Here is a 14,969-nt window from a genome sequence, read left to right as displayed (position 1 = left end):
CTAACCTTTCGATTTAGCTCATTTTTCAAATTAGAGAGTGGGGATCTGTAAGGCAGGTATTGAGAAAGAAATTAAGGACCTAAACGAAAAATTGAGGATCCTACTCGTACGTAGATTGAAATTTTTTCAAAATGACCAAAAATTTCGTAAATTTATGAAAAAAATAGAATGACCAGTATTATCGAGAAAAACGTTTTTGATTAAATTACAATTTTACATCAAAAGGAGATATGCCCCTATGTGTGATGGGATAGGTACAACCCCAGGGACCTTCTTTATATAGGTCGTTTTTTCAGCTATCATTGCTTTTTGAAGGAGATTTCAGACATGAGCGATGATAAATGTATTTTTGGGCTCATTTATTTTCAAAATAAAAAATGTCTCAAAATCTCGAAGTACTAAGATTGGGCAGCTTCAACTTCAGAAATTTTGTATGTAGTTACAACATATTCAGAAATCAAACAAAAAACTTTCTTGAGAGGGCATGAATATTTTTGAGCACAGAAAAGTGTATTTTTGGACTCATTATTTTTATCAAAGAAACGTCCCAAAATTTCGAAATGAGTAGAGTGAACCGGGTATCTAACAGGTACTGAAAGTAGTGAAAAAGCAGGGTGTCCATGTCCACACTTCTGGAAACCCTAGAGAAGTCAGAGAATTTCGGCCGTCTGGAAAAGTCAGGGAATTTCAGAAATTTCGAGCAATTTTCCCTCAGAAGTCAGGGAATTTTTTGAAAGTGTTCAACTGTAATTTTTTAAGAATTCTGGTAGTTTTATCGTATGTATTTATTTTGGAAAAAATTCCCCTCGCGTCGCTCGGGTAATTTCGTTTAGTTTTAGCAATGGAACTGATCGTATTGAAAAACGTATTTTTTTCATGCAAAAGAGAGGTAATTTTAAAAATACGATGTTTTTTAATTTGAAAAAGGTCTGAAAAAATCGGTCTGGAAAACCTGGAAAAATCAGTGAAAATCATTTCCAGAAATGAGTGGACAGGGACACCCTGAAAAGTAGTGATTTTAAAAATTGGTAGTGAATGTAGTGAAAAAGTAGTGAATTTAGTCAAGATGGTAGTGAAAAAATTCACTAATGCGCTCATTTGTGTTGTTTTTTTTTTTATAATTTTGATTGAAATCGAAAAATACTTTGCATAAAAATTTTGCTGTGAAAAATTTGCCTTTTTAAATTTTTTGTGGTGTGTGGGGAGGAAGGGGGGGTCGAGTGGAGAGTTTTCTGAAAATTTGGTTGAAAAAAAGGTAGGTACTTAGGTACAGGTAGTGTAGAAAGTAGTGATTTTTTTAGGGGGGCAATTTGACAAATACATACGACACTTTCTGCAGTTTTAACAAATCATTGAATTTTTAGAATTTCCTATCAATTCTTGGTAGGTATTTTTCAATAATCTAAGCAGTCTGTGCAAAATATTACCCAAACGAGACATTTTCTCAAATTTTTGTCGTTTTCTGATGGCCCATCAATTTTTGATATTTTTGAATGATTTTTACAATCAATTTTACAATTTTTCTGATACATACATTATTTGTGAATGTTCATTTCTGGCTCTTTATTAAACGTCGAGATCGTCAGAATTTTTACTTTGGCCTTCCTCCATTATTATTTCATATTATCTGTTGATTGATTTATAATTTTATAACTAATTAATCAACCTTAATTTTTCTTTTTCAGGTGAGTACAAATTTCCTTCCAAAAATGATGGAATAATATTATGAACTCGCGTATGAGAGTAAGTAAGTAATTTTGTACCTAATTATAATCATTATGAGAAAAGTTACGTAATCACTTCTACACCCGTGACCCTTCATTTTGCATGGCAAATCAAGAAAAAAATTCTAAAATCATGGAATTTGAAAATCAGCTGAAATGATTGTCCATCAGGTTTGAATTGAAGTGATCTGATTTTTCGATTACGAATTTGGAAACAGTAGATCAAATTTTTGAGTTCTTTGACGATTTTGACTTTTTATGAATATTTGAAAAAATCAAACTTGGATCAAAAATGGGAAAAAATTGAAATTTCATCAAATAGACCAAGTGAGTTGAATTTTGGTGTGTGCTATGTTTTTAGCCCTGCTGGACATGGTTTTGAACCATTTAGAGCGGTAGTTCTGGAGCACCACAACGGATTTTTGAAAATTGAAATTTCCCCAAAATCTTTGTTGAAATGAAATTTACGTAGTACCCAATTATTGATACGCTGAGCCGATTGGATGTTGTTTCAGGCTGTTCTGGAGCCTTCGGGTATATTTTGGAAATTTCAGATTTTCTAAAAAGTGGTCTAAAAACCGTACAAATTAACGTCTTTAGCTTGACTTTTTTTTTCAAAATACAAGCTCTGTAATAAATAGTGAAAGTAGTGATTTTAAATATGAGTAGTGAGAGTAGATCTTGTTTACCGAAGAATGCTAGTGAAGCATGAAAAATGATACGATTTTCAGTACTGCTTCTTCTTGACCAATGTTGCTCAATTTGTTCGTTAATGTCGAGTTAAAGTATTCAAAACATTCATATTGTACCACCCGGCAGCGTTTCGGTGAATTTGTGGGTAGGTATCTTTATCAAATATGCACACCTCTTTGCAAACGCGCGTATAATAATAATTAATCGTTCATAATGGATTATAGGTAGGTATATCGTGTATATACCTGCATCTTATCTCGACATCTTGAAAATATTCAAAGATTTCTTCTTTATCTACTCATTTTTTTTATTCTAAGGGCACATCGGTCGTAAGAATCGAATCTATTTAGGCATCGCATATTTTCAAACGTTGAATCTTTTTTTTTCTTTCTTTGATTCAACGCTTAATTTCTTCCATCAAGTACCCATTAAATCAACTTCCACCATGTTGTAGGCTACTCGTATGTGTGGAAAAAATATCTGGAACCTTTATTCCCTTCTCGCCAGTTTTGCTCGTCGTCGTATCTACACTTACTATGTTTCGAGAAAATGTTATGTAAAACACTATCGCGGCTAACGATCGGAATAGTTATACGTATTCGAGGAGTGAATTTAGGCCATGGAAAAGAATATAACACTCTATTTGATAAAAAACAGCGCCGAGCCGCGAACAGCCCTGTAATAACGTACGATGTAGCGTACTTACCTTTACGATATGCACTTGAAAAATGTATACGTGAAGATTGAAGAGCAGCAGCAAATCATCCAAACAACATGTAAAAATCTGATTGTTGGCTGATATTGTATATTAAACACGGTCAGATGGTTTTTTTACTCGTTCAAGCGTAACACGTTTCCTTCCTTTATTGTAACTTTTAAAGGTATAGTACTATCCCGCCGTTATTTGTTCTTCTCTCGAGGCTGCTTTATCTACAACGAGTAAGTACATATGTACGGTCGAACGTTTAATTTTTCGTTTAGCTTATAAAAACGACGAGAGAGACAAAATAATTAATTTTTGCTAAATTTTTCTTCGACTTGTTTGCGGTTTATTTGGCGCCGAATTTCGCTGGGTCGAGTGAGAGTGAGGAGGAGGAGGGGGGGGGGTCAATTGTGCTTTGGCTTCGGACACGTACGACGGTGTAATTTTATTCGAATTATGCGATGAAACGTTGAACTCCGTGAGATGTAATTGTGCACGTTTATATAGTTTTCATTGTGAAATGTGAACTGAGAAGTAACGGAAAGTTGAACGTAGAAAAGGGCAGATTTTTCCAATTTTTTTCTTTGGGGACAGAGGGCGATCGGGATCCGAAAAAGATCTCTGTGAATGATATGAGCAATTATCTGCATACAAACAGCATGAAAATTGAAATTTCACGAATTCAGTACCTAACTCTACAATTATTAATGATTCATTATTCATCTGGAGCCGTTTATTTTTTGGACTTTCCAAGTGATCGGAGTCCGAAACTAATTACTCACTTTTCCCTCTTCCTCATTGGTAGTGAAGTTTGGCTAATCTCTCGGACCTCAACACCGATTTGCCACAAACTGAGGAGTTGTATGTCTCTCAGAAAATTTTTTCGCTCCGGAGGTGCCTCTGGAGCCTGGAGGTGAGATAAGTATAAGTCCTCAAAGATAGGACATTATTGAAAAAATCGCAGTTAAACCTATTTCTGACATATCTAATGCACGACCTTGTCTCTCAAACTCTGCTGGATTTTAATATTTCGCAAAAAAAAAGAGGGTAAATTTTTGTGGAATTGAACAAAAACCAACCACCAGCGAATTTGTTCAGAAGACAGATCCCTTAAACATAATATTCGTACTTCAGCATAATCATGTTCGAAGATAACCTTGAAAAATATTTTAAATCCCTGTCTTCGCGACTAGGTGTAATGAACCCTACCCTCCTCACCCGTCTCTATCGTCATCTAAAGATTTTCGCCATACATCTCCATCCATCACACCGTGATAAGCTCTCCAGCGAAGGGTGGAACTTTTTCTAACAGTAAGCTGGCACAGCTGTACACGCTCGGAAAGCTCTTCGCCTTATCTCATTCTCAATAATGCGTATGGAGAAATTTCCCGACCCGATACACCGCCATCGTATCGAAATACGACATTAAATGATGTAAGACGTTCATTGTATGGTACTTCGCTAGATTAAAAAAAAAAAAAAAATACATGTAAAAATTGAAACCGTATCGTAAAACAACACTGCAGCATCCGTATCGCCACCTGTGGTCTATGTGTAGTAGATTTAGGGGTACGATACCTACGTAGACAGAAAGATATACCTTTTATTTCATTTTATTTTTGTTCTCGAATATAAACATACATACCTACAATAACTACATACAGCAACAGAACGCTTCATCATCGTGATCACGTACGTGTGTGCGTCGTTTATCACGATTAAATTTATCATTATACATGGATAGGTTCTGGTCCTCCGAATCAGAAGTTTTGATGTTATAAACTGCGACGTGATTGCCGTTGAAGTTAGTATATAGTACGCCTACAACAACGCAGTCGAGTCATCATTCAAATGGTAATGTTACAGGACTTGCGCTTCCCATACGAAATTCTGAACTAAATTCGTCTCTTATTATCTCATCAACGTCATTGTACACATTATATTCTTCGCCTGGGAAAAAATCGCGAAAAGTTTAACGACTATGCTTTTGACGTTGGTGAGTTGCCTAATTTGGAATACCCAGGAGCATGAAGTGGGATCTGGAAATGGAAAATTTACCTTCTGAAACTGCTCGTGGTAAATTTTACGATGCTAAAAATTGGAGACTAGCTAGAAAAATTTTGAGTTGGAGGGATTCTTAAAGCACGAGTCTGGTTCAGAATGCCAAAGGCAATTGAATGAGAATATTCAGTGGAAAAAAAATCATCGAGTCGTTTGAAATGAACACTTTTCTTATCATCTTCGAAGTTTTCATTTTTCACGAGCTTTAGTTACCTACCCTTTGTTCGGGATTAGATTTGCATGTTTTCAACTTGATAATTTGGAGCGAATTTTAAATTAGGATAATGGAATTCTCCGCTAGAATCCCCCCCCCCCACTTTTTGCTCGCAAGTCACGAAAGGTGATGACTTTTGCACTGAAAGTTCCTGTGAGCTCTTTGAAGCAGCTGTTTTACTCGTAAGGCATGCAAAATGAAAACTATCGAGTGCATTATACGAATACTTACTGTACAATATCTAAATGCTAAATTAATGCAATCGCCTCTTAAAAGAGTAAAAGCAAAAAATTTTCAGTCATTTTAGACGTATCTAGGTATGGTACCTATTTTTGATTGTCGTAGAACTGATTCATGGTATTCAGCGTGTTCATTTCGTAAATGTCTATAAACCTTATAATAACTCGATGAAGTAAATTTTCAAAAGCTAACATAAAGTACTCGGCGATAAGTGTAAGTACATTTTGCATAGCGCAACAGTATCATTGAAAATTACCGAAGCGTGAAACCTGATTTTATTCGATGTTCTATCAGTGGCAACTTTGTAACTCTGCTTTGTGTAATCTTTTGCAAGTATCATCGTCGACAATTGAACGATGCTTTGGTCGATTCTTCAAAGCGAAAGCATCACGGTATTACTAATTACCTATACCGAACAGGCGAACACATTTTCCCTAACGAAATTTTCAACATTGAAACTTGAAAGTAGTATCTTTTGAGATTTATTCCATTCGATATCTGCTCGTCTCAAATACCTTTAGTACTTGGTTGACGAAATGAAACCAGCTGAAATCTAAAACACCGCGCTAAATGATCATACGACAGACCATTATAACCAGATACTATACACCGATTTACGGTCTTTGCGTAGCAGTAGCATCGGTGTCTTTTTTTTTCTTCTTCTTTTCATTTATTAAAGTAGGTACTTTATAACAAGCAACTGTCTCGATTTTCCAAGTATTTCGCTTGAGTATTCCACGTATCCGCATTTCAAACCAGTTTAATCTTAAACTATTGCCACTTGTTTTCCAATATACGTTGAACAAACAAGTCTTTATCTTTGGCCCAGACAAGACCAATAGTCGGACCGAACTCGGTCACATCGATGCCAATAATTGTTACTAAACAATAAAACAATTTAGTATTAACATAATATTAATGCAAACGTGTTCCTTGCCCTTTTATACTCCTCCAGCTCTTTTCTTTATGCAGTGCAAGTCGAAGAAGTGGTACCTATCTGCTATGTGCACTCGCAGTACCTATACCTTATAACTTGACCGTAGTCCGTATCCTACGTGTACTCTCTCTTTCTCTTTTTTCTTATCGTGATAAAAAATCCAGTCGAGATGATGCGATGGCAATTAGTAATGAAAATTACGCTAAATTGAATATTCCATCGCTGATAGCAATTAATGCACGTTTTACCGCAATAGTAAGTATAATAGTAACAAATTAAAGTCGTTTATCCATATTAGTAATCATAACCTTTGGTATAAGTAAGAGAAGTTGAATTTTTCCAACTACAGCTTTTTGCAATATACGAGTAGAGTGGGTACGTACGACCAGTAGATATACCTATTTTTTGAAGAGATACGCGTGCAGTGCACGCACACTCCTCTTTCTTAAAAGCGTTTCCTCATTTTTACCATATTGAATGTTTTACATTCTGGTTTTCAAGTGAGTAGTTTTTTTCCCTGTCAACTATTTCCACTTTACCTTCCATGTAAAGGTACGTACGAGAACGTAAATTCCATCGATTTATTTTTAATTACCAGTCAAGAATTTCGTTCGTATCGAATGAAATGATGGAAATTCTTGCGACAAAACTACCTATACCTACAGTTGGCAGAATATCGACTTCAATGGTATGAATCATCGACTTGCTCTTTAGTTCTTCTATAATATGTTATGAAATACGCCGAGAAAGAAAATATTCGATCATCGAGGTTTTCTGGCTTCAGATTTGCAAAAGGTCTGAAAGGGTTGAAAAAAGCTGGGGTCTTCGACCTTTAGCAAATACTTTTGGCAAAGGCTGATTCTCTGTTATGAATGCCATGAATCATTATTATAGCAATTCACAATAACATTCCAATTGTTCTTTTTTCGAAAAAAGGAATAAAATACCAACAATAATAAATTAATTATGATGAGTGACGTAATGATCACTGAATGTTCGGCTCTGCTTAGCAGGTGCTATTTTACCAACGTCTGAATGTGTAAGGGTTGGTGTTGTATCGCTTCTGATAGCATATTTAGGAGATTGTTACAGTTTTCTTCTGCAATCATCATTTCAATAGCATTTTGTTAGTGGAAGACCACACAACTCTTCGAATTTTGGCTCATGGCCTGATAGAGTTAATTCACAATGGTCCTTCGGGCCGGGTTGTGAATGTTGCTTTGATGTTGACTATTGTTGAGCAAGGGCGGATCAACATGAGGTGAAGGAAGTTGTTGATTTTAGTTGTTCTTACTGTAAGTAGATGAATTTTTGATGATTGAATTTAGACCAAAAATTAGACTCCATGGAAACGTTTTTTTGTTGGGGAGAAGGAGCGGGGGATCGTTTGATGATTCCAATAAAACGCCGCTGAAACAAATATGTACAAATAATGTTTTTATTTTCAGCAAAAAATCAAACAAAAATAACAAAATACTGTGCTTACCTTATGATAGTTATGATTGACTGTCTGTTTTGCGTTTTTTCTATTGAGGGATTTCATCAATGTTTCGCTGGTATACAGAGTTTATGCGCGACGACGCGCAAAAAAAAAGTACTGTAATCAATTTTCTCCTTCAGTCAACACATAGCCAATTCAGCGAACAGTATTTGTGATAAGCCGATCAACGATTAGTGTTTATATATTATTTTGTCGCCAAATTTGAAAAAGTAACCAGCAGAGTTGTTCACTTTTGGGATGAATAGAAATTTTAGCACCGCAATTTTTTTAAATGGCAATAAATTTATAAAATTTTTAGTTTATAGCCAATACAATCAATAAACAGTATTTTGACATAACTGTAATCAGCAATTATTGTTCATCAAAACTAAATCTGGAACTGATTTGGAATTTAATTTTTAATATTTTTTCATATTTTATGTAGGAATGATTTTATTTAGTTGAATGTTTTAATTTACCAGAAATTTATTTGACTTCATTTTATTGAAAGTAGTGAGTGTAGGTACTAGGTAGGTACCTTCCACTTTATAAATTAGGTACCTATACTTGAAAAAAAAACAAGAAATGAAAAATCAGCTCCCAGTTGATAAAAGCAAATTTGGCAATCAATGCAACCATCAAACATGGTGAAAGCAAATGCAAAAACTATCTTGCAATGTAACTATAACCGTAACGTAACATTACAAAAACGTATCAGTACCTACCGACTTTAAAATTATAATACCTATCTAAATATATCGATAGTTAGCGTAAAGTCGATTTTAAACGACATGGTGAACTTGGGGAAGGTTCGCCTTCATCGTTTCACTAGTCTCAAAGATGAATTCCTTTTTGCTGTAGACTTCTGATCGTTTCTTGACTTCGTATCGTTCACAGTTAGGAGTTTTCTAGGGTCTTTTTCCATGTTGGAGGAACAAAAGCTTTGAAGAGTATGAGACCAAATCACAAAAAAATTGAGCTTTCAAAGAAAAATCATTTCGAAAAATGAAAGTTTTGAAAAAGCTACTTCTATTCCAACAAAAAGAATGAATATGAATTGGAAATTTTTTTCAAAATTCAAAAACCTAAGTAAAAAACATTTATTAAAAGCACTTTTTGAAAACATTTTAAAAAAATTAAGAAGATGAAAAATCATGATAAGGTTAGTAAAAAAAGGTATTCTGGCAGTTCCCAAGTTCAGCGAAAATAAAAACTTGGTAAAAGAAAATGCCTTAGACCAAAAAAAAAAATCTATATAAGCAGCTGAGAGAGGAATTTTCATCAAGTTATAAAATTAATCTTGTCGAAAACTGGATCGAAATATGACACAAAATTTGGTGAAATTCATGTTCTGGTCAAAGGCATTTCTTTCTCAATTTTTTTTTTGCTCTACTTGTGAACTGCCAGATGATCTTTTTTAATATCGTTATTACGATTTTTTTCTTATCAATTTTTTAAAATTGTTTTTTGACAAATGTTTTTTACTCATGTTGTTAAATCATTTTTGAAAAAAATTTCCAGTGTATTATTCATTTATTTTCTTGGAAATGAAGAATTTTTGAGCTTTTTCAAAATTTTCATTTTCTTAAATGATTTTTCTTCGAAAGCTCAACTTTTTTGTGATTTGGGCAATTGGGCAGGGTGCTCTATTACCTACACTCTTCAAAGCAATTTATTTCCTCAACAACGGGAGAACCTAGAATACCTTCAAAGCGTTAAGTAATCTTTTCACAATTTGGTAACAGAACCAGCGGATTTTTGAAAACCGATTTTGGATTTGTAGGTAAATTTATAAAACAGGATTTCGAACGATTTTCACAATACTAATGTTTTACTCTTCGTCCTTGGACTCCAAATCCAAAATGTTTTTTTTTTTCAAATTTAAAATCCTTCGAAATACAATGAAGGTTGTTTAATTTTCGACACGGTTTTAGCCGACATTGGATTATTCTACTCTGAAATTTCTTTTTCAAATATTGATGAATTTTCGATTCAATTATGATCAATGTGAACATTAAATTCGTCTTAGTTTTTGAAAAATTAAGTGATTGCCTATTTTCCTGTTTACTCTTTCTGTGAAGATGTAAAAAATTGATCCGTTAGATCAGTGGTGGGAGCGGTGGCGGCAATTAATCACCAATTTGAGCTTCAAAAAAAAGATTTTATCTGCTTGAAGCCTCCGGTCATTTCAGTATTATTAATTTCAAGTACATAATACAAATCCATTAAGGCATTTTGCAACACCAACTTGTTCAATTCGCGAAGACCACTGAATTTGAATTACCTACTTTTCATTGATTCTCCACTTTTCAGTGTTTGATTTTGGTTTTGTTCTGTGTTTGTCTTATCGGCAAAATCGCCTCGCAAGAAGAAAAAAATTCATCGAGAACTAATTTTCTTACGTTTGAAGCTACCCACGATGAAATGAGATGAACTGAATTCTATTCTCGACTGTTCAAACCTACGCGAGGTATCGATGTTATATTCGTTGAATTTTTATTTGATTTATAGTCTGGTGGTTATGGTATATCTAATATGTGTAAAGTAGACTGCCGTACGAAACACTGTATCGCTCGTATACATTGTGATACTGTGGATATATGCGAAACTCGAACGGTGTATTACATCTAAGTGTGTTCGTGTGTTTTCATATGCATATTATAGCGATCAAACCGCGCTATTTTTCATTGCCAATTATACGTGTAAACATATCGTGAGATGTATACATATAACACGGCTATTTTATGCACCTTTCGAGCAAAGGTACGAGTATACGGTATATACGAAAGCACGATATTCATATTTAGTATACTCGATCGCCTACACATGAATTAGGTATTGGAATTTTTTTCTATTCGACCGAAAAGAGAAGATAGAATAAAGAACAAGACAAATTATTCAACGGCGGTATAGTACATCCCTGTATAGTGTACTTATAGGAATGCCGAATACAGTATTCCTGCTGCAGCAGCGTGACAAACGAAAATAAAAATTCAATTTATCCGATCGTCTGCTCAACTTTCTCGACAACACTGGTATGTATAGAAGTAGACATGCCCCGTTACAGACTTCGGAAGAATGGTGAAAAAAAACACAGATCCCCATATACCTATACCATAACTCTGTCCGTCGCACCTTCTACTCCACTAGGTATATAATTTATAAAAACAACGTGGTAGTTAGATTTTTAATAATTTGGCACCGCTATGCTATCCTTTGCCTATTGAATACCTATGTGCTGTATGCTCTTCGGTGGGAGAGACTTTTTTTTTAAAACAAATCTGAAAATTACCTCCTTCGTAAAGAGATAGGTAAGGTACTGCGTATCATTATAATAATGGGAAACCAGACACGGTATTAATTACCAGTTAGCGGATTTTTCCCTCCTTGCTGACGTCGCGTCTTCTCTTCGTGTATAGCTTTATAGCTATCACTCACGTACGATGATCGGTTTGGTTGGTTATAGTCATTGATTTTACTTTGTAATTTAATAAATCGCGTTTACATTTGCGTGCGGTGTTGTACATTTATTTGAGTAACGGTCGAGATGTACAGTTGATTAAGCGATTTGTTTCGTAAGATGGATATTTTATTAAAGAAGTGTCGAAAAAGTTGTTGTGTGTTTAGCAGGTAGAATTGGAAAGAAGGTATTGAAAAAGTGGTAGAATTTGACCCCTTGTATTGGAATATTTTGGCAGAAAAAATTGAGGAGATATTATGCACTGTACTCGTACCGCATACTAAAGTATTTGGAATAGCGAAGTACCTACCAAAGGGTTGTTTCGTTTTATGATTTAGATTCAAAATGGAACCTTCGAACCTGGATGATCCTACGAGACGATGCAGCAAATGTTCGGAGTGCCCTGGTTATGCGCAGCATTTTTGGAGGTAAGATTATTTTTATTTCGTGGTGGAGGCACATTTGTTGATGGTCTTACCATCTTTATGACCATCTGTTTGAATCCCAGTGATTCTATTTTACAAGTCTTGAGTCATCCTACGTCGAGTTACCGAGCCTTTTGCACTTGAGGTGGACGATTTTTGAAATATTTTCCGTGTGAACTGACATCGATGTGTATTTGATGTAAGAAAGATGGGGGTGCTCAAATTTTGGAGGAAAATAGGGATATTGGAAAGTTTGGGTGGGATTAAGTTGAAAACTACAAATGGTGAAAATTTGGGATTTTTGCCAGTTCGTGGGTTTCCCTGAAACACCTTTCGAAGAGTGGTAAAATTAGTTTTGCCATCTTTTCAAGCAACAAAAATTGACTGGAAAAGTTGAAAAAAGATATTTCTCCATTGCGTCCATGCTTCAAAATCGAGAAAATTACCCCAAGTACAACTTTGTATGCCGATTAACATCATCAAAAAATTGGGTTGGAGTTTTTTCCTTTTCTCAATTTTGAAAATTCCAAAAATAATGAGAAAATGCCTTTTTTTTTTCTCAGAAGGTCGAATTGTCCAAATCGATTGATTTTCATCAAAACGAGACGAAATATGGATCTACACGTTGATGCAAGTTCCACACACCACCACCGCATGAAAAACAGACTACTGCATCTTCTCGTCCTATAATAATGCATAAATTGAATCGTTAACATGGTACTTGTAATATCGATATGCGCAATTCTGATTTTTTAAGAAAAGGACGTGTATTTTCTCGTAATTTCTGGAATTTATAAAATCGAGAACTAAAGGTGCGTTTATGATTGTCCGTAACTCTTACGGCCTGTTACAGAAAAGTAAAAAATTTTTTACTTTTCTGTAATTTTCTTTGTTCTTTTCTGTAAAACAAAAAGTTACGGTTACGGACAACGTGAACTACGCCATAAGAATTCTTGTATTTTACTTTTCCGTAACAGACCGTAACTTTTATTACGGTTAGTTACAGACAATCATGAACGCACCTGAAGATACGTCGCCCTTTTTCAATACGTTAATCGAGTTAAAAAGTTTTTCTTGGGATAATTTTTCTAGATTTTTTGAGCATGGACGCGAGAGAAAAATATAATTTTTCAGCTTTTCCAGCTCTTTTTTCGCTTATTAAGGTGGCAACGCTGATTTTCGCCGTATCTCTAAAAAATGCTTCTGTAGGCCCACAAAATGGCAAAAGTTTCAATTTTGCACTATTTTGTATCGTTTTCAAGTGGAAATTCTACGACATCTCTCGATTTTTCTTGAAACTTTGAACACCCTCATCACCCCTGCAAATGCATTTGGTCAACTGCAGCCATTCGTCATCTCTCATATACTTGAATCTACGAATTAGGCGAAGGCAAGAAATAACCCTTGACTCACTAGTACGTAATTCTATACATTGCTTTGGGAGGTCAATGAACCCTCGTTCTTGAAAATAACTAATTGGATTGCATAACAAAGCGTACTGAAACTTGGAATTATCGCAATTCCACGACTTGTCCAGAAAATAACATCGGTATACCATTAGAATCAAAATACCCTTGTGACCTATCAAAGTAGTATGAAATTTCACGCTGAACTCGAAAATAACGATGATTGTTACCTTGGTCCCAAAACTGAAATTTTCAGCCTTAAAGATTGGAATTTTTGGCCGAATTTTCGCGATTTTTATAAAACGTATCCTTGCTACCCATCGCAATGGACTGGTCAACGCTGAATTTGAAAATTATGATCATTGTTACTTCGATTTAAATACAGAAATATATGTACATAATATGGTCTTAATTATGAAATTATCAGCTTCAAAAACGGAAATGTATTGATGCATTTTCGTGATCTAGACCACAACGTATCAAGTTTTTCCAATTATACATACTTAAGTAGTTCTTGAATTGAGTACAATATTTTTTCCCCCTTCAAAATCCATGTGTGGCATCCGATCAATCGGTCGCTTCTTGAGGACTATTTACGACCCCATCCCTTTCGACAGAGATAGAAAATTCATTACAATTACTTTTCCCTTCTTTGAACAAAGTTTTTCCCTTCAGTTTTGAACGTAGGCAGCACTTTCGTCTGATATGTTCCTCTAGTGATGGTTAAGTGACTACAATTACCAAAATCTTGAATTCGATTTTTCGTTTTCATAGCACTTTGTTAAAACTTGATTTGTCAATTGATGAACTATGAAGTGACAAAGGTAGAGTACTTGTGACATAATTCGAGGAAATTTTCCATTTTGGACATGATTTTTTTCGAGAAATTTATTGCATACGTTTTATGAGCAAATGTAATTTTTATCTACCAAGTGTAGGCCTATAATATTGATTAGATTTTGAAAAATATGTCTTTGCTGTATTCAACCAGTTGAAGACAATAATGTGGGTTTTTACGTTTTTCATTGTACCTCGTATCATACGTTGGTCTGTTTTTGCATGTTTGGTGATCTTTTGTTATTGAAGTTCAATTTTAAACTCGACGATAGAAGATAGTAATTGTGGTAAAATGCGATAAAAGTGCTGGGTATTTCTTCGTATGCCTGGTCTTATCTCGATGTGTAGATTTTATTGGACGTGTAAATGGTTATGATTGGTGTTGCAGCGATTGTAACGATCAGTATGAAATCGTTGGTATGTTTGCTCGTTCATTCGTGTATTTCAAAAATAGTGTGACATATTTTCCAAGTTGCGAATCTTAAATTTATTGATTTCGAAGTAAAATTCGAGTACGTGCACATAGATACATAATTATGTCTATCGTGGTATTGTTCGTTCGAATTTTTGATTTTGTCCCTGTCTAGTTCGGTTTCTAAAATAATAGCCGTGATTTTTTATTGCAAGATTTTAAGCTAATGATCTGGTTTCGTGTTCGGTGGAAATGTAAGTTTTGAAGAGACAAGGTACCTATGACTTTTTTTTATTTAATGATCTGTTGTGAGCTGCATTTTCCAATGTTTTTCCACGGTGTTCTGATGTAGAAGCTGTTTTTGGGTGAGTAATTTT

At 34.7% G+C, this 14,969-nt stretch overlaps 1 protein-coding gene across 4 annotated transcripts in view; it reads left to right on the top strand.

Annotated features, from left to right (window-relative positions):
- LOC135841590 (protein prickle-like) overlaps positions 1 to 14,969 on the top strand; it is a 511,819-nt gene that overhangs the window by 17,222 nt on the left and 479,628 nt on the right. For 2 of the 4 annotated variants that reach the window (XM_065358611.1, XM_065358612.1), the window contains exon 2: positions 11,851 to 11,940. The exons of 1 other annotated variant lie outside the window; for it this stretch is intronic. In XM_065358611.1, the coding sequence (XP_065214683.1) occupies positions 11,858 to 11,940 (83 nt within the window). In that variant the 5' untranslated portion in view covers positions 11,851 to 11,857. Of the gene's footprint in view, positions 1 to 11,850; positions 11,941 to 13,118; positions 14,958 to 14,969 lie in introns of those variants that run through there. One more of the 4 variants, XM_065358615.1, reaches the window with a different exon arrangement.

The sequence above is a fragment of the Planococcus citri genome, chromosome 3, assembly GCF_950023065.1.
Source record: "Planococcus citri chromosome 3, ihPlaCitr1.1, whole genome shotgun sequence".
NCBI lineage: Eukaryota > Metazoa > Arthropoda > Insecta > Hemiptera > Pseudococcidae > Planococcus > Planococcus citri.
Note: the sequence above shows the minus strand (reverse complement) of the source record. Positions and strands in the feature narration are given on the sequence as shown.